We start from the raw sequence: 27,111 nt of genomic DNA, 5'->3' as shown, positions 1-27,111 counted from the left end.
TATCACTACTATCACCACCTCTACCTACAACACCACCATCACCACAACTAACACCTCCAACACCCGTATCCCTACTATCACCACCTCCACCTACAACACCACCATCACCACAACTAACACCTCAAACACCCGTATCACTACTATCACCACCTCCACCTACAACACCACCATCACCACAACTAACACCTCAAACACCCAGTATCACTACTATCACCACCTCCACCTACAACACCACCACCACTGACACCTCCAACACCCGTATCCCTACTATCACCACCTCCACCTACAACACCACCATCACCACAACTAACACCTCAAACACCAGTATCACTACTATCACCACCTCCACCTACAACACCACCACCACTGACACCTCCAACACCCGTATCCCTACTATAACCACCTCCACCTACAACACCACCATCACCACAACTAACACCTCAAACACCAGTGTCACTACTATCACCACCTCCACCTACAACACCACCATCACCACAACTAACACCTCCAACACCCGTATCCCTACTATCACCACCTCCTCCTACAACACCAACACCACCAGCACAATAGCCACTACTAACACTACTGCCACTTCCTCCCCCTCCTCTGTTTGCATGCTCCCTCACCCTTGTAATATAATAAGAGTTACACAAGCAGATTCTAGTTTGTCTTCACAATCTGTGATGCCTTTGTCACCTTCTATTGTCACCTTCCCTCTTTTCTTGTTTTCATTTGAGATGAAAGCAGGAATGGGAAATTAAGGAGCACCGAGCTGTCATGCAAAATAATGGTGACCAGAGATCACAGTGTAGAGAGAGTAGTAATGGACACACACACACACACACACACACACACACAAACACACAAGCAGGTTCAAAACAAAGTCAAACATCCAAAATGTGCTTATTGATTTTGTATGGAATTTCACTGGAATAGTGCTGGCATTAACTGTCATTTTTAAAGTCATTTTCATAGGTCAAAATGTGTAGCAGGGGAAACACTACAATCTAAATGGTGCTAAATATGTAATTAATGTATATAAATAACATCGGACAGAAATGTAGCCAAAGTGAAACACGGACTACAGTTAAATAAATCATTTATGACTATATAATGAAAGATAGCGGTTCCCCCAGGCTCTCCGCAGGGCAGTCAGGATGGGCAGCTGATGGAGCAGATGGCACAGAAGTGGACGGGCGAGGGTGTTTGATAGGTGGAAACAGGCGTGGGTTTAATTACATGTCAAGTCGGCTGCCCACGCCGAGGCTAAAGGGGGCGTGTCCAACGTGATATCTGGGGGCTGAACATCATCGCTGCTCACCTCTCCTCTCCTCTCCTCTTCTGTGTGTGTGTGTGTGTGTGTGTTCGTGTGTATTATAGCGACAGATGTGGCCTGTGAGGCTTGTGTGTGAATGAGTTTCACAGCTTCACGCGAGAGATAATGAAGGCCGCAGAATTAAAGAAATAAATCATTTTGGATTGTTATTCAGTAAACATGTGCAGCAGGGGGACAATCACAGGAGACTAAATGTCTTTATTTGCCTTTTTCCATTTCTGAGATCAGCCACATGCAGTATTAGATTTCGTATTAGGCAAATAAAACCAGGTTTTCTCATCCTTTTTCTCCTGTGTTTAACTGTATTTGTGTGGGTTGTGTATTTGTGCTGCTCCTGGTTGAGAGACCAGTGACCCTGGTGTGAAATTCTCCTGGACGTTTTATAACTCTCTCTCTCTCTCTCTCTCTCTCTCTCTCAGTATGCCCAGGCACTGATAATAAGCTCAGCACGCTGTCCGATCTGGACCAGCAGTACCGCACCCTCCGCAAGCTCTATGAAAACTGTGAAGTTGTCATGGGCAACCTGGAGATCACCAGCATAGACCACAACCGCAACCTGTCCTTCCTCAAGGTGAGCGCCAACGCGTCTGCAAAACCACCGATTCTATATCGAATTATCCTGCCATCTGAATGTGATCTTCATCTCTGACAGTGAATAGAAAATGATTTTTGTCGCTCATTTATTCCTTATGTGGCTCATGGTGGAAATGTTCACTTCTGATGAGAAAAACGACCATGAACTGTCATAATCGCATCTTATCATTTCCTGCCGGACAGGAGAATAAACAGCAGACGTATCATCCCGGTGTAGGAAACACACCTCACACACCTCACACACACACACATCCAAAAAGCCCCCAGCCCCTCGTTCTGTTATCTCTCACTTTTCCTCCTGCTTGGTGTAATGAGCTGAGGTGCGGCTAATTACCCTGCCGCCGTTTCAAAATGGAAACCATAAACATTTCCATTAGGCGCGGCATCATTAGCACAACAATTAGGCATCTGGGGGATTGATAAGGGGTGTCTGCAGGTGTGAACAGCTCTCCCTGTCTCACACGTTCTCCCCGGACCTTCTTCTGGACATCTCGCTGCCTCCATCCTGGGGGGGTAATCTCCCGGTGGAGCCCGGCGCAGATGGCCCCACTGAGCACGGTGCTGGTGCTGGTGCTGCAGAAATCCGCTCCGGTTCTGTGTGACCTGATGGGGTTCGTCTTGGTCCAGGTAGAAGCCAGCAGCTTCCACGACCCCACATCCACAGCGTCTGGACCTGCCGTCTTCTGGCCTCTTCATCCGCTACCAAAGATCTTCTCACATCTTCATCTTAGGGCAATTTCCACCACTAGGACCCACATTGCTCTGTTCTGCCCCCACCATCGGGACAGCGGTGGCCTAGCGGTTAAGGAAGCGGCCCCGTAATCAGAAGGTTGCCGGTTCAAATCCCGATCCGCCTCTGAGGTCCCCTTTATGAAGGTCCCGTCCCCACACGCTGCTCCCCGGGCGCCTGTCATGGTGCCCACTTGCTTCACAATGACCATCACTTCGCCGTCACTTTTCTGTAGACTAACACAGGGCCACACCGGAGAGGAGCAGCACTGGTCATGAAGCACGGTCCAGCTGTACATCTCTAACATGGGTTCAGGCTGAGCTGGCGTGGTAAATGACCGGCGTATAGTACCTGCTTTTAAACGTCTTTCTGTGATTGGTTATAGTATTTCGCATGTTGGAAAGTCCGGACTTTAACGCTGCTTATACATCTCATGTGATGAAAGTGTGTTGCTGCCCAACTCTCGAGCAGGGAACAAGTTCAGGATTTCTCCTCGTTATCGGCCTGGCTAATGTAAACCACCTCACATTTGACCTGCTGATGCAAAATCTGTCATGATCAGTAATTAGTTCATTTGAACAATAAATAATGTTATAAATAGTGGTTATCATTGAACGTCATTCTGTTGTGAGCAAATCCCATCATGCTTCAGTTTTGTTGAAGAGGGTGAAAAGCGCATTACCATACATCCACGTTTCATTGTTCTGCCCTCATTAATATTCATTTAGATGAAATGAAACTCTGAGGGTGGCTTCATGTGCTTAATAAATGCAATCGGCAGGCGCCCTCATCTCCATCCCTCTGATTGTGGCCCTAATCAGCGCAGATGAACGAGCCGACCAATTAAAGAACGTGAGCTGTACGGTGAGAGCTGATTGGTTGAGAAAGTTTTGCGGTGCCCGCAGGTGCCTGGTGGCCACACTGTCCACGGGGCGGGGCTTCCTGGGGTCTCCTGCCTCTGTGGATGGTGAGGGAAGCTTCTCTGGTATCAGATCTGCATTGGTGGTGGGTAAGGAGACGGGCCCGTAATTGGAAGGTTGCGGGTTCGAGTCCCGAACCGCCGAGGTGCCACTGAAGTCCCCTTGATGAAGGTACTGTCCCCACACCCTGGTCCCCGGGCGCCTGTCATGGTGCCCACTGCTCACCAAGGGTGACGGTTAAATACAGAGGACACGTTTCGCCGTGTCACTTCACTTTCACCTCACTGCACTCTGCCACTCACGTAACATTCAAGATAGCTGGACTTGTTGAGAGATTGTATGTTTTTTTTATAACGTTATGTTTCTTTGCCGGTTTTTTGGAAACGTTGTTGAGTGTAGAACTACCGTACGGTAAACTGGTCCTGAAACTGTCACTCAACGATCGTATTTGTCGATCGGTATTTTTGCTAAATACCGACTTGTTTCTGCTCTGTTTTCTCCTCGTCTCTGTACTACAAGCCTTAAATGTTGGGTGTCAGAGGTCAAGGTCACTGTGGCGTCATGTATTATTATTACTGTTGTTGGATGATCATGTACTGTTATTACTATTAATCTGAAGAATCATTTTTCAGAGCATGATGGATCAAATGGAGTCTAATTTGGTCAGAGGTCAGGGTCACCGTGACCCCAAGTTCTGGCCTACACTTTCAACACGTGCTGGCCTGTGATTGGCTGTGGCTATCAGGCTGGGCTTAGTGATGGGAGGTGGGGGGCGGAGTCATTAAATCGCAGTGTCTGATTTGTTCTTTTTTTTTTAACCACTGAGAAACGAGTCTTTTTTCCGTCTTTCTTGACTCCCCTCCCTCTTCTTCTTCTCTCCCATTCCTTGTCTTCAGTGCCTTCAGGCACTACAGTGTGTGTGTGTGTGTGTGTGTGTGTGTGTGTGTGTGTGTGTGAGAGTCCTTGTCTGAGTCTCTCTTCATCCTTCCTTTTCTCTGCTTGACGGTTATAGCTTCATCCTGCATTTCCATTTTCATACACAGAAATGCAAACGAGTGCCTAGTAAATAGCCACGCCCACAATAGCCACGATAAAGGCGGAGTTCGTCCCCCACGCTGTAATCCAGCCAAATTAAATCTAATCCACTCAAACCTGCCTCCATATGTTCTCCTGAGGGAACAGCAGGGTTCACAAAGGCATGCTGGGACGTTGGGGCGGAGTCAAGACATCAGGTGACCCTGGGTAATGGTCACTGAAAACAAGAACATGCTGACAAACACATGCACACACACACACACACACACACACACACACCATTCCACTTTCTGTCTGTCTGTCATCTTTCTGTTTCTTACAATTTTTCTCATGCAAACACACCTCAAAACAAACAAGAGGCACATCGCTGTCATGCTCTTTATTGTTCACACACACACACACACACACGACTTCTATACTTCCTTTCAGTCTGTCTGATGCTCGATCTCTCTCTCTCTCACATACACAGAGAGAGAGAGAGAGAGAGAGAGAGAGAGACAGGAGAGAGAATGAGATGAATAGCATCACTCACATTTGGACAGCGCTGCCGAAAAGAGCACTGATTACTGCACCCTTATCACAGAGCGCCACCAGACAGGCCCGGGAGGCGGCGGGCGGGCGAGCGAGCGAGCGAGCGGGCGGGCGGGCGAGCGAGCGAGCGAGCGCCGGGCGAGAGTACGGGCTGCGGGAGCCAGAGAGAAAACACAAGTGATTGATGGAGAAAGAAAAGGAAAGAGTAAAATCAAATAAAGAGGACGAGGCCCAGCGCCGAGCAGCAGCGTGTCCACGTCTCCGATCATCTGCTCTGTCGTGATCTATGGGACCCCGCCCGGCCCCGCCCCTTCCGAGGGTTTCTTTTTTTTTTTTGCAGCCCCTCCGTTTTGAACCTTTTGTGAATATTTGATTGGTTCATGTCTGTTCCATATCAAAGCGCCTCTCATCTTTGGATGGAACTCCAGCCTTCACTGCCCTCCTTCTGCTGTCATTGTCCTTGTCCCCAAAAAGTGGGGAGGGTCTTTTGGCGCCACTAAACAGCAACTTAACCTTTGCAATTAGTGCAGACTGCACTCTTGTGAGTGAAATGTTCTGGAATGACTTTTCCACAGGTAATTATGGTCTGGAGGAGATGATGGTGTATCTGATGCTTCAACCAGTCGACGGCCGTACGGAATGGTTCGGAAATGCCGAATCCCAACCGCGCCTCTCGCTGCTTGTGGGAGGACTTTATAAAGAGCCTCTCCTTTCTCACCCCTCCATCCTTCTCACCATCGACCCCGTGAAATCCAATCGCTAGCTTGTAATTAGGATGTAGTCGGGAATGGAGCCGGTGATTAATCAGGGAGAAGAGAATTAAAAGGGACCGTCCGGCTCGCCACCGCTGCCGTAGTCTGCTGCGGAACCGAGGCTTTGATGAACCTTATTGCGAAACAAAGGAACCCGTACACTAATATTAATACAAATGAGCTATCTTTTCCATTTTAGCCGTGGATAATGAAATTCCGTGAAAGGTTAAACGGGCGCAGGAGGTGGAGACCAGGCCTGTCGTTCCATTACCGTCCCGGCGTGACAGCGCGAGTGGGCCTCGTCACTCGAGGGACCGCTGACCGTGATTATAGCTCTTTACGGTGAAATTAGCACGTTGTTAACGTTCACCCGCTTCTTCACCCCTTCCAGCTGCCAGAACGCCGCCGCGTCCTCCATATATTAACGCCGCGCTAATTATACGCGTCCTGGAACGCGGGAATTAGTGCCAAAGGAAAAGAAGAAGAGCGTTGAGGCGATGAGGGGGTTGGAGGTCCTGGTGGAATGGAGGTGCCGCTCCGGCCGCTTCGTATCTCCGTATCGCATCGCAGCCGTACACGTAGCACTTTGCTACTATAGAACCGCGCGGTGCGTCGGGAGAACACGCGTGCTAACCGACAGATGGCGGACGCAACCGCTTGCCAATTATTTCCACAGCCGCTGCTGAGCAGGGGGGGGACAGACGGGGGGGGACAGACGGAGCGGGACGCCGTACGGACGAGGCGAGAGGGAAATTAGAGGGAATCTGGTTCCCGTCTTAACGTTCATTAAAACCTCGGCTCGGCGGTGACGCCACGTCCCGCCCGTGGCCGTCCCCCTTCTCACGTTGGACTTGATTAACCAGGAGGCCCTGGGACCGCCGGATCAATGGTCCGGGGGCCGCGGGCGCATTAAAGAATCGATTTGCGACTCCGCCGCCTCCGGTAACTCCTGGGCGGCTGACAGAAAGCTGTCACTTTGAATGTCCCCGGCGCTGGCTCGCCGGGGCCCATGTGTCAGGCTGACAGCGGCGCGGCGGAGCCGAGCCAACACCCCGCCGCAGAGCTTCGTCTCCTCCCAGAGACAGGCAATTATGTTTTATTACGTGACGGATTCCTGGCATTACGGGTGGCAGACGCTGCCGGGCGCGAGGCTGGACGAGCCTGGAGAAGCTCGCTTCCACTCCGCGGCCCAGCTGTGTGCCAAATGCTAAACGCTAACCTGAATAAAACAATATTTTGTGGTGTTGCGGGGCGGCGAGGAACCTGCGAGGAACCTGCGGGGAACCTGATGGACGGACCCTGTCTCTCCTGCCCCCGAGCTGCTTCCACTTCCTTTCTTATTAGCACGAGATTGATGGAAATGAGACGACCACCATCCCAACATCTCCGCCATGCATTATGGGATAGATTTCAGCTCATGTCCCACCATTCCAGGCGCGGGCCTGATTAGATGTGACGCCGCGCCCTGGCCCGGGGTCTCGGGGGTGAAATGAATTCCTTACAGGCAGCAGGAAGTGATTACTGCGGAATTAAAAGGCGGGACAATGAGAGCGCGCTATAATTGAACAATCACCATTCATCAGAAACGCTCCCTCGCGCGTCCTTTGTGTGTCAAATTGGACAATATTGACCACGACATGGACATACCTGTGTCGCGATTATTGCGCTAAATCAATTAGAATGTGGCTCTTCAGCAGGGTCCACTCTCTGGGTCCTGGCCTCAACGTCACTGTTGCAGGACCTTCGCTCGTAACCTGCTGAAGGATGAGGAGCAACTCGGAGATCTGCTCTAGTGCTCTGGGAAGCATGATCGATCCCAGACTGCCGCCTGAATACAATATGTTCGTAAAAATAGAAATGTATTGTTTATTCCGGAAGTGCTTGAGATGAGATGGTAGGCACATGGTCTTCTCGGCTCTCTGTCAAAAATCCCAGGCGCCCGCAGTGAGGTATTTACCCGTAGAAGAAGCCGATCTGGCTGAAGAACCGTGCCGTGGTCAGAACGAGACTGACGAATGGGTTTTCCTGCTCTCGTCACCCATTGAAGGACTCATTTGCTTTAATGGCCACGTGTTAACTTTAACGGTGACGCCAGATTTACGTTCTGTTTACAGGGGAAGTCAAGCCGGCGGAATCAGAATAATAAACAGGGACCGTGTTCTAGAGAGTTCTTCGCTGCATGATTACTGTCTGTCAGGCCCACCTGTCCATGGGAACGGACCATTTTTCCACATCACAATGTGTACTCAACGCTGCCTCGCTTATGGGCGTCCTCCAATACTTTCCCTCTATGGGTTTTTAATATCTGCCGGTGACAGCTGGTTTTTGGCAAATGTGCGCGCCGTCATGTTGCCCGCCACACAGAGCGGAACAAACAGATTGCATTAACCAGTGACAGTGACGTTTATATTGTTTCCACGGCAATTGGAATGCGAATGGTGGCACAGACAGCGCTCTGGCCTCGCGGCACGGCTCTTTCCGGTCGAAATCCCTGTGAAGACCGGCCGTGGCCGACCAAGAAAGCCCACCTGTTACCACCCCGATTCCTCCACCAGGTCCGTCCCCTCCTTGCCCTCCCCCTCATCATTCAAGCGCACGATGTGCTGTCTGCACCGTGGGCCTCGGAGATCTAATAATCTTCTCTGTCGGGGTTTTCCCAGACACCGTTCCGTAATTAATTGCCCGCGCCGGGTTGGTGGTTGGAACAAATGTGTGAAGCCGTGGAAAGGGCAGGGGTCCTCTAGACAGATGCTGCTGTGCACAGTCGTGGTGGACGTCATACGTCATCAGGCGCTGGGGGAGGACACGTTTAGCACTTTTGGATCAGTAGCAGCCGCGGTGTCGTATTTGGTGCGTGGTAATCTCCTTCTGGTGAGTGTGAATGTCAGTATGCGATAGACTGATGACTAAATATTTTAGGTTGAGATCACGGTCAAGATGCTCTACTGCAAATTGTCCATTTTCCATATTTTCTAAAGCCACTTTCAGATGTCGTTTTTCACTTTCTTCTTGTGTTCAATCCTCATTTTCACTGACTCAGTAACATATTTTTTCGTTCAACGCCTTTGCAGTAATCTCAGATGTCTTCTTTTTATAATGTTGTAAAATTAGACAAAACGTCCCTGCATTTGCTGAGATGATTTATGGTATGTGTCATGATCCGGTCCGGCAGGGGCCACTCCGGGTCCGGAGTGTCATGTTGGTCCTGTGTTATGTTTCCTGATTGTTGTCACCTGTGTATGACTGTATAAAGCTGCCCAGTTTGTGTCTGTTCGCCGTCGGGTCGTTGTTTGGTGATGTTCCCCTTGTCCCCATCTCGTGACGTTGTGCGTATGCGTCCTCCTTCCTCGCCATGTCATTTCAAACAGGGAGGTTTTTCCAGTGGTGTCCAGTTCTGGTGCATTCAGACCATCTACTATATAATTTCAGCAGTGGCTCATCTGCTGCCACTTTTATATTTAATCACTTGCCCTATTTGATACAGATTTGTGTAGCTTCTCTGGATCTTCTCTGATCCAACATCATGGAGCAGCAGCAGGTCACATGACACAGTGACTATAAAAAGCAGAATACTGTTTTACTTATGAAATCTTATGTTTCAATTTACGTTTACAGAAATTCATCCATCTGTGATGGGTGGCAATTAAATCTGCGCATACGGATGTCTGTGTAGCAGACACACACACACACACAAAACATCTCATAGAACCAGACTACTGAAAAGTGAAACACAATTATAATTAATTCACAGCTGTCTTATGAACAATCGTGGACAAATCTCCCAAATAAAAGGCCCTCTGTCCACCGCTGTCCACCTCCCCGCTTTCCTGTTCGTATTGCTGATGATGACAACACACAAGTCTGCCTGTTGATGAGATTCCTTTCAAGCTGTGTGTGTGTGTGTGTGTGTTTCTGAAATCTCACTCCTCCATTCATTCATCTCCCCAGCAGTTCTAACCTGGACCTACATAACCAAAAAATCAGAATAATAATCAGAATGATCATAATAGTAATAATAATAACAACGACGCAAGGACACTTAACAAAAAAGGGAAAACCTTCCAGACGAGTTGTGATTTGAAGGTGGGAGTGATGAGGCGGTGAAGGACCTGCTCCAGGAGGAACTGAGGAGCGAGGTTATCAGTAGATGGTTGAAGGCCTGATGGATTACACACATCATTCTGTTTAAAGGAACAGCTCGGTGTTTTGTCTCTGTTGTGCTGCAGGTCATAAACCAGCCGGAGACGCTACCAGAGCAATAAAAACCACAGCGAGCAGGTTTTTACGTGGGTGAGGGCTTCGTTCCCACTTCGGCCACCTGCTGAACTCGTGTGTGTGTGTGTGTGTGTGTGTGTGAGCAGCGATGCTCTTCATAGGTCAGTGTGTTGGACTTGACGGACGCTTTCGTGCTTTGGTGCAGAAATGAAATTAATAACATCCTTTTTCATTAATTTCATACGTTCTGACAGTCAGAAGAAAATCAAAGGCACTTTGAACTTCTGCCTGGTTGCATAAGAGGTTTAATCCACATTTTTACTTCAGCTATTACAGCATTTAGTGTCATAGTGTAACAAAGAGATATAAAGTAACATCAGGACTGGCCTTTTAATTCACATCACTTCACGATAAAAGATTCAAGATGTGCAGCACGTTTGAAGTGGAACCCCCGTGAGAAGATCCTTCCAGAGCGTAGACGCAACATTATAATGTTGGTCCACACCAGTCCAGTTAATATTCAGTTTTGGGCTCATCTGTGATTTATCGCCAGTTTACTTGGTATAGGTCAGTAAAGAACAGATTCATATTTTTTAGGGCTCATTCTTATTATTTATCGTTGATGAAATGAGTTTGTATGTTTTCTTCTGGTGGGTTATTTGAGTCAACAGAACAACGGAACATCTTTGTCTTTGATGGCAGCATCATGTTCCTGGCATTGAATTCCATGTAAATATTGACAGAGAAACTGCAGAAATGCTGAGATTCATGAATTTGATAGTTATATTGCACGTTTATGTATGAATTGTTCCACATTGGCAATTCTTAATTCTATTTATCTTTCTATTCTATTTATTATCTCCATTCATTTGGCTGCAGCAACATGAATCATTCATTCCGTCGGTGCCGGAGGACAGCGATGTTGATATCGGGGGAAAGCCGTGTAATGCGATTTAAAATACAGACGGAGATCACGAGAAAAGAAATGATGATGATGTGATAAAGAAGGAGGAAACACCTCCGTCCACGTTAAACACATTAAACATGAAAAAGCTCCAAATGTATGAAAATGGGCAAATTGGCGTAATGCTGCTCCCATCTTCTCAACTGTGGGTAATGGTGTCATTACGCAGCGGGTTTCCTTTTCCACCTCCATTAATCCCTGCCTGCACGTCTTCCCGGCGCGGTGAACATCTCCAGACTCATCCAGCTACTGTACATGATGGAAATAAACATGGACTGAGGTGGAATTTGAGACCTGCTTGTCGTGATTTCTATGTTGGATCTGAGTGAACAGAAATGAATTAAGAATGAAGGAACCTTGGTGTCTCCAGGCTGGTTGGACCAGTGCTCACCTTTGAACCAGAAGACCCAGGTTTAAACCCCACTTACTACCGTCGTGTCCCTGAGCAGGACACTGGACCCGAGTGTCTCCAGGGGGGGACTGTCCCTGTCACTACTGGCGTAAGGCGCTCTGGATAAGGGCGTCTGGTAAATGTAAATCAGGACGGTCAGTGTGAAACAGGATGACGTAACCTTGGCTTATGACGCTGTTCGGCGCCATGTTTGGCGGTGAAGGACCACCGGGCCGAGTCCCCGGGACGCCGCGTTCCTGCCGCGACTCTGCAGGTGTCCTGACTGTCAATTTGACTCCGTCTGGCATGGTTGTTTGGAGGCAAACAGGACGCCATCAGCGACATAGACGGCATCAGCAACATAAATCATATTTGGCTCGGTTGCAGGGTTTTTACCCCTGAAGCTCATACGCGCACAAACACACAAAACAACAAACACACATTAACCACAACAATCAAACAACAACCACAACAGAATACATCAAAAACAAATAACGCAGCAAAAATACAACACACACACAAGCGCACACATACAACACACAACACACACACACACACACGAATACATCACACACACACTACACGCGCACACACATACACCACACACACAACACACATGCACACATACACCACACACACACACACACTCACACACACACACGCATACATCACACACACATACATGCGCACACATACACCACACACACATGCGCACAAATACACCACACACACACGCGCACACATACACCCACACACACACTCACACACACACACGCATACATCACACACACATACACGCGCACACATACACCACACACACACGCGCACACATACGCCACACACACACACTCACACACACACACGCATACATCACACACACATACACGCGCACACATACACCAGACACACACACATGCACACATACACACAATTACACCACACACACACGCACACACACACACACGCATACACCACACACACATACATGCGCACACATACACCACACACACACACATAGACCACACAAACAGACACACACACACACACACACATACACCACACAAACAGACACACACGCGCGCACACACACACACACACACTGCCGGAATCCACGCTTGTAAATAGACAGGAAGGACGCCCGCTGCTGCTGTGGACGGAGAGAGCGAGACGGGTCCTGAGGGAACCTGGAGAAGGTCGGAGAACGCGGTGGGGACCTTCTCGCGCAGGTGCTGTTATATACGCGTGGCCACGGGTCACCGCGAGGGTAAAACCACATCTGGGGGAACCGATGAACGCGAGAGCGTGGGCCGGAGGAACGGGGACGCTTTGTGCTCTCCTCCCATCAGCCCCCGCTCCGGTAGCAGAGACGTATTGATCTAGTGGCTTCCTAATGACTATTTGGGTAGAGAGGGAAATTAAACAGCATCAGAGTAAACAGAGAGAGTGCAAAAAGCGCAGCTAAGTAATCCTTTAATTGAATTAGTTCATTACGAACCCAAAACCCGGCCTGTCACGTGCCTTCTCACCGTTTTCTCAGGTTGCTAGGGAACAGAGAGCCGCTTCTGCTGCGGTTCTCGGCTGGCCTGGAGGTGGCCAGGAACGGGCAATGAGGTTCGAGGATTAGAATCGGCAGTTGGTGCGGGGGTTTATTATCTAGTTATGATCAGCTCTCACTTCACTTATTAGGAACATTGATGTTCAGGATCATTCGTGGCATCTTTGTTTGACCTGAGCTGACCTTATTCATGACTGTTTGTGGAGGGTGACCATAACACATGAGATCCTGGAGCTCGGATTCTCGGTGGAACGACTGAGGAACGGAGAATCAATGGGCTTAAGAGGACCTTCTCAGTTCCAGACCTTTCTTTGCAAATAACTGAAAGGTCATCTGTAAAGTTGAATTGTTATGAGGTAGAGTAGGTGAGGAGCTCCACCAGCTTCTTCTCCCTCCGTTAACATCCAGGAGCTGACGTCTGTTGCTTCCCCAGACTCCATTGTCCTGTCCACGAAACATCTTCTTCCTTCCGCCACTGTGAAATTGTAGAGAAACTGAATGCACCCCACTCAGAAACTCCACCATCGTCTCCTGAGCAGGGAGGTGGAGGTTTCCTCCTAAAGACGGCCACTCGCTGTAGGGCAGGTTAACCTGAATGACAGGTGACAGCTGTCAGTGACGATGAATTTTTCATGAGCGGCCGATTCAGGGTCCCCGTTAATGACGCTGCAGACTGCGACGGGATTGGCTGTCAGCGTGATTGATATGGGCGTCAGTCAGCGGGGTTTTTCTGGTCTCGGGGGCCATTATCTCTCTAAATGATATCACAGCTCTCTGATTAGCCGCCGTTCTTGGGTGAAAGTTTCCCTTTTAGCCGCGAGCTGAGGGCGTCCTCTCGTCCAGGACCGTCACTCTGCCTGCTGAGGGCATCGTCTTAAAATGTCGGAGACGAGGTGTTGACTCCTTAATTCATTTCAACTTTCTTGTCTGTCCACGCAGTCCATCCGCGAGGTGACCGGATATGTTCTGGTGGCGCTCAACCAGTTTGACTACCTGCCCCTGGAGAACCTTCGCATCGTGCGTGGAACCAAGCTGTACGAGGGCCGCTACGCCCTGGCCATCTTCCTAAACTACCGGCGGGACGGATACTTCGGCCTGAGGCAGCTGGGCCTGAAGAACCTCACGGGTAGGTCCCTCTCTACCGCAACCTCACTTTAATTAATGACATTTTTACCCAGAGCAGAGTTCCTGACAGCACACGGCGGCGAATGTGTGGCTTTGTTTTTCACGTCACCATACGGATGTCATGATGTTCTGTGTGTGTGGGCTTTTTGTGGGGTTTTTGGTGTTGGTGGTAAACATCTCTCTGTGAGGGTCTGAGCCCCTCATATCATGCAAAGCAGCATTCAGCGCCACTTTGTGAGAAGAACGTGTCCCTGCATCAAATCAAAAACTCAGCATTTAAATTTTTATTACTCTGTGTGTGTGTGTGTGTGTGTGTGTGTGTTCTAAGTTCTAAACAGACATGATGGATACACGTTTCATCATGTAAAGATCATATTCACCACATGGATTTTCTCCAACCTCAAATGTCACCGTCACTGTCTCAGAAGAGGACAGTTTTCAGGACCCACGGTGAATCGCGGAATCGCAAGAACGTCCACGCTTTAAAAAAGCTCCGGGCGGTTGATGAAACGTCCCCGTGGGGACGGGAACTTGCCGCAGGCTCTACAATCGATCGCTTCTTCATAACACTGCAGCCATAACACCCAAGCCCCCCCCTGAGCTTCAACGCCAGATCGGCTTCACCTGGAACCACCAGTGGAGAGTCCTGTCTGCTGCACTGGTGGTGGGGTGACCTTGTCTAGGGGAGACCCAGCAAGCATTGTCCTTTGGGGACAAATGAGCCTTTCCAAGATGTGACGATCAGCACTTCCACTGGTAAAAGGCTCGCCGACGTTCAGAGCGGGGAATCTGTCAGAATCAGAACAAAATGAAGAGCATCAGAGCCGCTACCAGCAGCCTCTGCTCTCCTTTGATTCCTGGCCAATATCAAAGAGACCGGAGCTTTCGTGCAAATGAGTGCTTTACCTTTTTTCAAATGTGCATTAGTCATTAAAAACATGTTGGTAATGGGGTCGACTTTTTATGGGGTCTCTTTGTGCCTCAGATAAGCGTCTTTGAGGACGTCTCGTATTGGGAGTGGGCTGGTCAATTAATGGAGTCATAATGACATTCCGTACTCCGTCTGTCCCTTTCTCTGACCGTTTATTATTTTTTAAGAATGGAGAGAAAGATCCAAACATCTCGCCGGCCCTCGCTCTCTCCATGCTTCATGATTTCCAAATCTAATAATGGAGTACATAAAAGCAGGAAAACATCTCGCTGCTTTTATTAAAAGGGTCTGGGAGACGGCACGGCCGAGTCTAATAGACCCTTTGATATCACCGCCGCAGCTCGCTTGCGGCTTCCTTTCCATAATGCAGGATCAGCGTGGCAGGAGGAGCTTGTATGAAATCAAAGGTGGTTAGTTTTGCATGGACGAGAGCCGGAGACTTTAACATGGTGGAGGGTGGAGTCCAATCAGCCCAATTTGGGAAAGGCTCAAAACTAGGAGATTTGTTTTCACAAATATTCTTATAGTTATGTGTATTTGGGAAGACCGGAGAAAGTTACACACATCCAAGTTATATTTGGAATGGATCACAGCGATCAGGGAACACATGGAAATCCTGGCCCGGAGTATCAGGAAAAGCGTTGCCCAATCTGGCAACGCTGTCAATTATTTTACATTTTACGGCAAGTACCAGACGCCCTTATCCAGAGCAACTTACAGGGACAGGCCCCCCCTGGAGACACTCAGTTAAGTGTCCTGCTCAGGGACATGATGGTAGTAAGCGGGTTTTGAACCTGGGTCTTGAACCACAGGCGAGTGTTTTACCCCACTAGGCTACTACTGTCAGTTTAATTGTTGTGCTGTGTAATGTTCCCTAATCGTTTTCACCTGTGTTTAATTGTATAAAGCTGCCCTGTTCCTTTCTGTTCGCTGTCAGGTCTTTGAAGTTATGTTCCGTAGTCACCACTGTCTACGTCTCGGATGTCTCCCCTGTCCTGTGAATCACCATTAAACCCCTGTTCCGTGATGTCAGGTGAAAGCGTCCTTCATTCCTCGTCATTCCTCGTCATCCTCTCCGTTCACCCGCCGTGTCATGCCCACATGGACGTGACAACTACCACCCTATAAACATTATATATGTTTATTGTTCAATTCATTTACGTATCAATGAACATTCTGTTTTTATTCTGAATCCAAATCCTTTTCCTGCCCAACAAATACTGATATGAATAGAAATAATGTTTCCTTTGCATATTCATGCTGCACTTATTCCTTACTGTATTTTTCTACATTTAACAACTCCAGAGTGATTTTCTCTCTACCTCCATTTCTCTCTGCCCGATCAGATGCCTTCTTCACTCTGCTGGGTCTCTCTGCTCGCTGCGCAAAACAATTACGGCCAGGAGCTGCTCCTTCCACAATAATGCTAATTAACTCCCCATTTGGAGGTGTTGGTGGATCTGCACCGGAGCACGTTGAGTCTAAAACGGGAACGTTGGGGGTGTACGCTGGAGTACGTACATGTATAATGCATGGCTGGGAGCTGGCCTAAAATGGCGAGATACTTGGTATGCATGTGATATTGGGCCTGGAATGATGTTGTGTTGGTATAATGGCACATGGGCATTAACCAGGCTGCCTGTTCCCATCAGGAATACATACTCTCAAACCACCAGGACTAAGTGCATAAATTCATCAAAATGCAAATAGACACAGTATCAGGCAGATAAAATAATCCCTCGGCAACGGCGTTCTGGTGCCGTGAGCCTGTGTCGGCGATATCGTCCTGACCTCTCGGCGCGGTGTTATTGTGTTTAAACACACGGCTTGTTTAAATGAGAATTCCCTCGCAGAGGCTCAGGTTAGAGCTCCATTTCACCTGACATTTCACGAGCGTTCCAATGTATTGCGATGGCACTCCTCTCTGCTGTGACTTTCCCGCAGCCGTCCCCCCTCTCCAGTGGTAAGAGCCACCTGCTGGGCTCCGCTAAATAATTACAGGCACAATAAGGCTTGCCAGGCGATGCAGTGTGTTTAATATGTTCCTGCTCCCCCTGTGTGTCCTGGTTTGGGTTTTTTTTGAGGCAGTTCAATCAGGCAGTTGTAACCATAAAACGGCATTAAAGCTGAAGGGTGTTCCGTTCATCCCATCACCGTTCCTGATATAATTGCCCACTAGGCACTAGGCCAAATGCCTGGGCCTATACAGCAGGGGTCACCTCATCTGGCCACTATGTCCCTGTCCTCGCGCCCTAATCTGTTTACTTGTGCATCCTGTATTACAGTGTACATATGCAGTTTACCTTTATATTTCTGTACTGTTTCAGACGCCCCGCCCTTTTATCAGAATAGGGTGCTAGTAGCCTACACACTCCCCTCTGAACCAGAAGACCCAGGTTCAAATCCCACTTACTACCATCACGTTCCTGAGCAAGACACTTAACCCTGAGTGTCTCCAGGGGGGGACTGTCCCTTTGGTAAATGTTATAAATGTAAATCAGAAGCCCCGCCCTTCATGTATCCTATATAACAGTGTACATGTGCAGTTTAAGCTCCGCCCCTCATGTATGTTATAGATAGATAGATACCTTTATTGTCATAATACAAGTACAGTGAAATAACGTTCATGTATCTCCTTTATGTTTCTTATATTATAATCTACATGTGGAGTTTAAGCCCCGCCCTTCATGTATTTTATATTAGAGAGCACCGCCTGCTTGTTATCTGTAATATACTTTTTTATGTGTTCTGCTGGTCACCACTGATCACTATTGGTCACTCCTGTGCAGGAAATGGAATCCGTGTTTCTCTCACGGCGTGTGTCCTTGTGCAGAGCTGGCTGTATTTCTCCAGCGTTCGTTCCCTTGTGGGAACCGATCAAACAAAATGGTGGATGGATGAAAAATTACCGACAACAAACAGCATAAAGAACTTGTAATCCTGTACATCAAAGATGGCTAACCTCCCTGCTCCCAAACCCAGCGAGGGCGAAGAAGCGGGACCCGGTTGAAGTCATCACGAAACCAGCGGGAGGTGACGCCAGGCGGGCGGCGAGAAAACAAGGCCTGGGGGGGCAGGGGGGGCTCCAGAAAATGCTGCTCGTTCAGTGTAAAGCTTGTGATGCAATCAGCGAGCCGTGTTGTAATTACAGTAAGATCAAATGATGGAAATTGCCCTAATATCTACTCGCTGGCCTGTTGTGGGAGAGGACTGGGGGAGAAGGCCCATGAATAATGAATGCAGTGTCATCATTAAGAGGCCGAATGATTAAAACATATCTCCGAGCTTCAAACACAGCTCGGCTTGAAATCAAATAAATAAAATAAAATGCATTATAAATGCGCGGACCTCCAAATGTACTTCCAGATCAGCAAATCACGGCGGTGCGTGTGAGTGCGTGTAGAGTCGTGCCAACCATCTGAAATATTCTACCGTCGCGTGGCCTCCGTCACATTATCTCCCCCTGGGCGTCACTCTTCCCCTCTAAGCTGAATTTATACAATCTGTAATTCCATTTCTGCCGCGTTATAAAGTGATTCCTGTGATAGGAAATAATGCATGAGCTGGTCGCTCGGCGTATTTATTTCCTCCCCTCCACGGCACACAGTTCAGGCCCCTAAATTGCTGCTAAATAAGAGGCGTGTGCCGGCTCCCTTTGTTCTCCGGCGATATGCTGCCATTCCTGCTTTAACTCCAGGCCCCTGACACACGTGGCTTGGAGAATAAAGATTTGTCTCCATTATGGCATAAGCGAGTGGAAGGGTGGCTAAGCGAACTCCAATGGAGTCATTATTGGCCCCCAGGGGCCGTGTAAACTCTGGTGGTTCTTGGCTGATAGGCCCGTTCGTCGGATGGCGTGCAGCTGGCAGGAGGTGGAACTTTCTTCTGTGCATCATTGGATGTGACGTGGCCTCCCTTTTCAATGCCGTGCTCTTGATAAACGAAGTCTGACTTTGAATAAATTTTCGCGTGACACGATGAGTGGCTTTTTGCCAGCTCTTCCATGCTGAGGCTATTCTGTCCCAGCTGTCCTGTCCAAGTCCTGGAAGAATGTGGACAGTTCACGGGAGCTGGAGATAAGCTGCACGATGGCCCTCAGAGGGCTGTGTGTGTGTGCAAATGCAATACAGTAACCCGCATATCAGTCTTCTGTCTTCTCCGGCAATTGTCCTTTTTCACGTGCCGGAAACAAGACGTAATATTGCTGATGAATAAAAACGAGGACGTGTGACAACTAATCACTTTCATGAGTCTATAATGTGACAATAATGTCATAATAATTTCATATAATTTCAGAATTTAATTTAAAAATGTTGTCTCTTCTACTTGGTACTTGTAAAATATCAACTGGCTTAAATTGAATTGCATTCATAAAAATACTTCATTGACTAAATCTAGACTATAATCGTAATGGATAACTGTGACTGATTAAATTTTGCGTTTAAACTACACGCAGCAGGTTTCATGTTGGAAAGCGCCACTCAGCCTGGCAATGCCACCATCATAATGAACATTGCGGCAAAGACCCCGTGTCTTGCAGGTCTTTTATGTTGACATTTCCTCTATTCTCTGAGCAATTTGTTAGTTCTGCCGCAAAGTCATTAATGAGATGCGCGGCAGCTGAAGCAATTACTGTTTACGGCGCCACCAATCTGGATCATCTCATTTACGAAATGTCACCAAGGTGACCACACAGACAGTAGTGGAGAATCAAGGTCGAGACGACCTGACTTTTAACCGCCTCCTTGGCATTTTATTATTGTTCATATTTTGTGGAGGATTTGAGACACATGGCTGCTGAGACCAGGGTTATAGTCACTCGCAGCTTTCCATGTTTTCCTCCCACATATACAGGTTAGGTGCGTATCAAATTCATCCTGGTGTGTGTGCAGTGCTGAGCTTTGCAAACATCTTCTAGAGACGTTGTTTTAGCATGTCAGAATGCTGCACATCACATCTATACAGAACAGAAGGTTGTATGAGAGGTTGGACACTGAGGAGTGAAAGGATGTGTACAGAGCGGGGAAAGATTAGGGTGATAAAGTAGAACTGTGGAAATGTCCTTATAAGAGCAGATGGAAGAGAATGAGAGACAGAAAAGGTTGGATGAGGTGGAGACAGTGAACCAGGAGTTGCATGAAGACAGATATGAAGAAGATGTGGAACGATGACATAGCCTTGAAGGTGTTCAGATAGGTTGGTTAATGGAAAGAGGGCAGAGAAGAACATGTGTTATGTTCAGAGCTCTAGTAACTACAGAGGGATGAAGTTGAAGTTGTGGGAAAGAAGAATGAAGATCTGTGAGAGTGTAGCAGGGTTTTACTCCGTTATATTTACTTGAGAAACTTTTGCCAAGCTTCTCAGAGTAGGTTAACAAGCATTACTTTTAATTTTACTTTAGTCCAATTGTGAATTAGAAACGCTACTTCGTGTGTCGGGTGAGGGTGGTAGTAGCCTAGTGGGTAACACACTCGCCTATGAACCAGAAGACCCAGGTTCAAACCCCACTTACTACCATTGTGTCCCTGAGCAGGACACTTAACCCTGAGTGTCTCCAGGGGGGGACTGTCCCTGTAACTACTGACTGTTAGGCTCTCTGGATAAGGGCGTAAATGTAAAAATGTAAATGTGTCGTGCAACACTCAACTCGTTACTTTTTTAAACCATTTATATACTTTATCACACAATGAAAAATGGCAGATGCGACCGTATCCAGGGCGAAAACCAAAAGTTAAAGAAATAATACCGAATCAATGCTAGGCCACGACTGGATGTCTACGTTTTACTTGTACTTGAGAATTATTACTCTGGAGTAACGCTACTCGTACCTCTGGCACTGCAGATGCAGTGTTTACCGGCAGGGTGTTGATGGAGAATGGAACACCCCTCATTTATGGACACCCCTCAGCTCCGTGGCGCCGTTTTCGGAGAGCCTGGCACCGCGCTATCTCCTGTCCCCACTGCCTTGCTGCATAATGAGGGGTTTTGTTTACAGCCACTCATCCGGGTGGATGTGTGGGGCCGAAATGGCAGGGCGGGCGTGGCGGCAGCCATGGTGGGGAGCTTCACGCATCGCGGTTCCTCCGGGGACCGGCGACAGGCACCAGAAGGCTTCGTTCCAGCACGCGTGATCAGTGAAAGGCCTTATTAATGAACAGTCCACTTTCATTGCTCACCTGATTGCATTTTGTTTCACCTCTAAAAACTGTCAAGGGAGTAAAAGAAAAAACCTTCTGGAATCAATTACCGAGCAATTTACCGAGAAACTTTCAAATTGGCAGAGGAGTCGCCCAATTTGCATCACTTAGTGGACAGCAAGTGGAACAATTTCGTTCGCAATTTGGTTCCCGTTTAATGCAAAGGCCCAACTGCGGCCACAAAAGGAGTGGTGCGTTGACTGGTGGCGGCAGGGGACACAACTTTCCCCTCCATGCATGTGCCTGCCTCGGTCCAAACTATTAATTACCACGCTTCTCGGGCCGGGAAAGCCGGGTGAGAGGCGAAGTAGTGAGTCGAGCGCTGGACTACTAAACGCCATTAAGCTCAAGGGCTCGCGGTGACAAGCGCATTCGATTAAGGCCCGAATGTCGCCTCCCCACCATGCCGCTGTTCACTCAATAGCAACTTGGCCAATTAGCCCAATCCATTGTTAAGTCCCCACAATACTGCAACCTGTGTGTGTGTGTGTGTGTGTGTGTGTGTGTGTGTGATTTCACCCACGAGAATAACTGAGAATGTGAGAATTATCATTGGAATGATAAAAGTCAATACCGTCTTCTGGACGTCTCTGCCGGGTGTCCTTTTCAGTGACACTGCTTACTGGAGCAGATTTTGGTGAGGTCGAGGGTCGGAACTCGGCTTCTTCCCTTTTATTCATGGGATTTGAACGCTCTTCTAAAAAGTGCTGTTCAAATCAGAAATAAATCGACGGTTATTTTGGTGGCCTTTATGCTTGTGTCCGAATGGGTGACAGTCGCAGGATCCAAAAGTTTGCAGCAGTCAGTCGTGTTCCAAGGGACATTCATTTAGAACTTGGGGTCTTTTGTGATGCATTTAGGACACTTTTCCACCCAAAGGTGTCCCCACCTTCAGAAGAAATGCAGTTATGTGTAGTTTGGCTGTGAAATCCATTACTCACAGCCAGAACACACACAGCGATTCACAAGGCAGTGATTGATACAACCGCCATTTGTAAAGTGATAAAAAAGGGAACATTTGATTTCTACCACTGCCTCTTAGTGCCTTTTTTCCCTCCCATTTTTATTCCATTCTGCCTTTTTGAGGTTATGAAGAATTCCACAATCCTCTAATGTGACACATTTTTCATAACGATTCATGCCGAAACAATAGCATTTGAGATGGGTGAAATTTAATTGGAGGGCTTAAACTCGATTATGGTTATCAGAGAGGATGCCAGGCAACACGGAGGGGGCGTGACGCCGCCCCCGCTCTGTCGGTACCGTCTGCACCTCACACAGAACAGAGAGAACTGCTGAGAAGTTGCCGACAGACGTTCCTCTCGGGGTCTTCTGCTCACTGTGCTTTGGGGGCTGTGTTGTTCTGCACAGTCCTATCAAAAGCACTGGATGGTCAGTGATGACCATAAAAGCCACGGCACCACCTTCTCAGACGTTTCTACATATGAAGAGTAGGGTTATGTGAAGTGGAAGTGATTGTTTTTGATAGTGACACGGTGAAACGTGTCCTCTGCTTTTAACCGTCACCCTTGGCGACAGTGGGCAGCCATGACAGGCGCCCGGGGAGCAGTGTGTGGGGACGGTACCTCGATCATGGGGACCTCAGTGGCAACCTACCTCTGTACTCGGACCTTACACTCGGCTCTACCACTGAGCCACATCCCCAGGTGTTCACAATTCACTAAGCCACTAGTTTACTTTATGTTGGGTGAGGCAACGGGCCTCAAATTCCCCGATATTTCCCAGCGCTTCGACACAGCAGCACAGCACACGGTGCACACAGTGAAACGTGTCCTCTGCATTTAACCATCACCCTGAGTGAGCAGTGGGCAGCCATGACAGGCGCCCGGGGAGCAGTGTGTGGGGACGGTGCTTTGCTCAGTGGCACCTTGACGGATCGGGATTCGAACCGGCAACCTTCTGATTACGGGGCCACTTCCTTAACCGCTAGGCCACCGCCGCTCCATGGGTACCTGCTGTGTCCTGTCCTCGTCTGGCCCTATGCGTGTGTGTGAGTGTTAGCGCCCACGTACGTACCACCACCCTGTACCTGTTGTACCTGCAGGGTTGCCAGGTATTTTATCCTATAACTCTGGATTTCAGAATCAGCATCGGCAGCATGATCAGCGCGCCTCTTTATTTATTCGGGGTGCGAGCCGAGTGTTGTGCCGTACTCGAGATGAGAAGGGGCAGGAAAGCACAGATAAGAAGGTGCAGACAACAGGCAGCACAAGAGCAAGTGTTCGCCGATATTTCACATTTCCTCATGACACCCAGCAAGATTGAAAGAAGCTGGTTTCCCCCCCGATAAAGGCGCCACGGTGACATTTTGATTCGTTTTATTCCTTCCGTTTTCTTTTTTCCTGGTTTTTGTCGCTGTGTCTCGTTTGCTTTACCCTGGAGGACGTCTTCATTTTTCACGTACATTTTGCACCTTAATCCACGGCTGCTGCTAAATTCAATTACATTTTGGTTTATGAAAATTTCGAATGGATTTTAATCCCCTCGACCCTGCGGTTAGATGAACAGATTCGTTTTACTGAGATGCGCAGTGCTGAGATGTGGCCTAGCGGCTGAGGAACGGACTCGTGCTGTCATGGTGCCCACTGGTCACCAAGTTAAATACAGGGGACACGTTTCACTTTCTCACAATCACTTCAATTCCAGATATATTAACATACACACACGTTTTATACAATTGTGGGGAACAAGGGAAGACCGGAGCTTCTGATGGGTGACGTGAGTGAACACACCCTGTAATAAGCGTGAATGTCTGTTCACTTCAGTGCAGCCGTGCTGGCTCATTGGCTCATTTTGGGAGCCTAGTTAACACCAAATTAACAGAGGACTTTTTACCACTTTCACCTCCAGTAGGACTGCAGAAGGCCGCCAGAGTTCCTTCATATCTGCTGTAGTGTGAAATGCACTTTTCCACAAGTGTAAGCAAGGTGCTTCACACGCTCGAACTGTCCCCTCCACCCTGCTGGGTGGTGTCACCCCCCTGTCACACGCCGCAGCTCCTCAGCCACAGCGTGGGCGTAAACGTGGATAATGGAGTGCTGTCCTGAAGGCTCTTCAGAAGGTCTCGGTGGAGGCAGGGAAATCGCCTGCAACAAATCCACATCTCAGCACTTCAGTAGACACTTCAGCGACGGGAGTTTGGTTGTTAGGGTCAAGTTCACAGCGCGATACTGTTGAGATTCAGGGCAGGATTATTTCAACCGATTCAATAATGTCCCCAAAATGCCATTAAAGAAGAGCAGATTATGGGAATTTTTTAACCAGTTCACTGAATTCAAGCGCTGATGATCTGCATGTTGGTATTGGGCGTGGTCCTGAGATGAATAAATCAGCTGTCCATGGCAGGAGTTGGACCTGGGCATGTGATGTATTGACTGGAGGGGTTATGGTGTTTGTAGGTCCTGCTGTCCAAGTAGTGGAGAAAGTAGAGTGTGAGCTACATTAGACCGTGTTGGAAGATGTCTGTAATGTCCCCAGAGAGACTTTTTCTGTCTGTGTAATGTGTGCGTAGAGGGTTAAAGAACGGCTCATTTTCAGGAGTTGATGCTCCTCACGTCCACATCTTGTACAAGGTCAGGATGAAATCCATAACGCTGGAGAGGTATTATTGTCTTTAGCACAGTGGGATGCAGCCGTTACTCTGCTCCATTCACAAGCTGAAGGGCCGTCGTGTAAATAGGAGGTGACCTGAATAGAGCCACTGCGCTCCATACAATGTCCCCATCTCCCCAGCGGGGACATGTTCTCGTCTCGTTTATTTTCTACTCCTGGATTGCACACTTATTAAAAATGCTTATATTCTTATCTATATAAATGATACCTTTTCGGACTTTGATGGTTAATTTGATGGTGTTTGCTGCGCATTACACGGACTTGATCTTCACTTGCTGGATCGAGAGCATCTCTTTAAACTTTATTCCTCTAGAAGGTCACATGACTTACTTCTTCTCCTGAGTGACGGAGCAGTTGGATCAGAGAAGATAAATAAGTGACAGTGAAGGGACTGTCATATTGTGTTACACAGCAGCACAGCACACGGTGACACTGTGAAACGTGTCTTCTGTATTTAACCATCATCCTTGGTGAGCAGTGGGCACCATGACAGGCGCCCGGGGAGCAGTGTGTGGGGACGGTGCTTTGTTCAGTGGCACCTCGGCAGATTCGAACCGGCAACCTTCTGATTACAGGGCTGTTTCCTTAACTGCTAGGCCACCACACAAACATCAACAGGTCAAGGATGGAGTAAATTTGCAGTCAAACTGGTGTGTAAAATTTGGCTGTGATCTTCATGATGTCTCTTCAGTCCATGTCCACACTGATGTAAGACACCTTTAGGACTTAATCTGTCTCATGTCCCACCAAAGTACCTTCTCTTTGGTTCTGAATCTGGATGTGCACATGAGTTGGATTCATTTTGAGAAGATTCGTTATCCAGGCTTCAGTCTTCAAAAGAGGAGGTTCTCTCCACCTTCACAGAAATGGTCAAGAGCAGAAGATCTGTCACACCACAAGATGCCCACTGCTGGCGGGGGATCAATGATGGTCCCCAGTTCCACTTCAAAGAAATTCTAGAAAATTCCAGAGGGCTTGTTATGATTCTCACAAAGCTGGACATTAGGTTGTTAAACTATATTTTACCATCTTCAGCACACAGATCCCCGTGCAGTTTACAGTCTTTAGCGCGATTCGCGTTACACACACACGTTCAGTAGGGCATCCAGGGCTGGTCCAGATCTCTTATGGATCCATAAATTCCTAATCTGCAGCTCATGAGATGAGAATATGATTGTGTTCATAATCCAGCCCAATCTTTCATAAACTCCTCATATGTCTGTAGGATTATGGATTAGCATATTTATTTTTTTACTCCACTTTTCTGAGAAGCTGAATCCAGTGTTGAGCTTTAAGGGAATATGGATATGAAAATGATTGTTTATCCTTCTCTGGTCACAATTCCCATGTGAAAAAAAAAAAGATTTGAAATAACAAATTAAATGTGATGAAAAGTGGACAGATGACGGTATGCAGCGCTCTACTTTAGGCACATCTGTTCTCTTTGATGATCAAGGCGGTTCTTTTTTGTTTGGCGAGATAAAGATGAAAATGTAGGGCCAGTAGAGATAAATGACCATATGTTCACCGCAGAATTCTGGCCCTGAAGGAATGTTCTGACCATGTGTCTCTGTCGTTTTTGTTTAAATTCATTTTCTCAGTACATGGGTTGAGTTATGCATCTCTCTGTCTTTGTAGAGATCTTGAACGGCGGCGTGTATGTGGACCAGAACAAGTTCCTGTGCCACGCAGACACCATCCACTGGCAGGACATCATAAAGAACCCCAAGGCGGAGCTGCTGGTGGTGCCGTCGAACAACAGCGGGAGTGGATGTGAGTTTCCCGCTTGCTGGTCGTGTTGTAATGGTAGGGAGGTTAGTGATGGAACAAGAACAGTGGTGGGTGTGGTCTGTTGCTGGACCAGTCATGGTGCCAGAGCTTCATTTCAGGAAAATGTCACAATTATTTGAATCCCTGCTGGTTTTACATCTTACAAAGGAATGATCCTTCTCGAGTTTCCATGACAGGTTTATTTGAACAGTGAGAGACAGAACAATAACAAAAAAAAGAAATGCCTTTTTAAACAAGTTCTAGTTATATGGAGATTTTAATTTTGGCCTAGACAAAGACACCTCCTAATGAAGAAGTCAGTACATCACACATCACACCAATGACCCAGAATCTAGTGTTCATCCAGGCCACACCTTTAAATAAAACATAAATAAATCAGTGTACATCACCAGTACAGGACATGATCTGAAC

At 47.9% G+C, this 27,111-nt stretch overlaps 1 protein-coding gene across 1 annotated transcript in view; it reads left to right on the top strand.

Moving 5' to 3' along the window:
- LOC114790190 (receptor tyrosine-protein kinase erbB-4-like) overlaps positions 1–27,111 on the top strand; it is a 154,499-nt gene that overhangs the window by 89,433 nt on the left and 37,955 nt on the right. The window contains 3 exon segments of the mRNA XM_028980016.1: positions 1,756–1,907; positions 13,963–14,149; positions 26,548–26,682. Of these exon segments, the coding sequence (XP_028835849.1) occupies positions 1,756–1,907; positions 13,963–14,149; positions 26,548–26,682 (474 nt within the window).

Source organism: Denticeps clupeoides, chromosome 5, assembly GCF_900700375.1.
Source record: "Denticeps clupeoides chromosome 5, fDenClu1.1, whole genome shotgun sequence".
NCBI lineage: Eukaryota > Metazoa > Chordata > Actinopteri > Clupeiformes > Denticipitidae > Denticeps > Denticeps clupeoides.
This window is presented reverse-complemented; position numbering and strand designations above follow the sequence as displayed.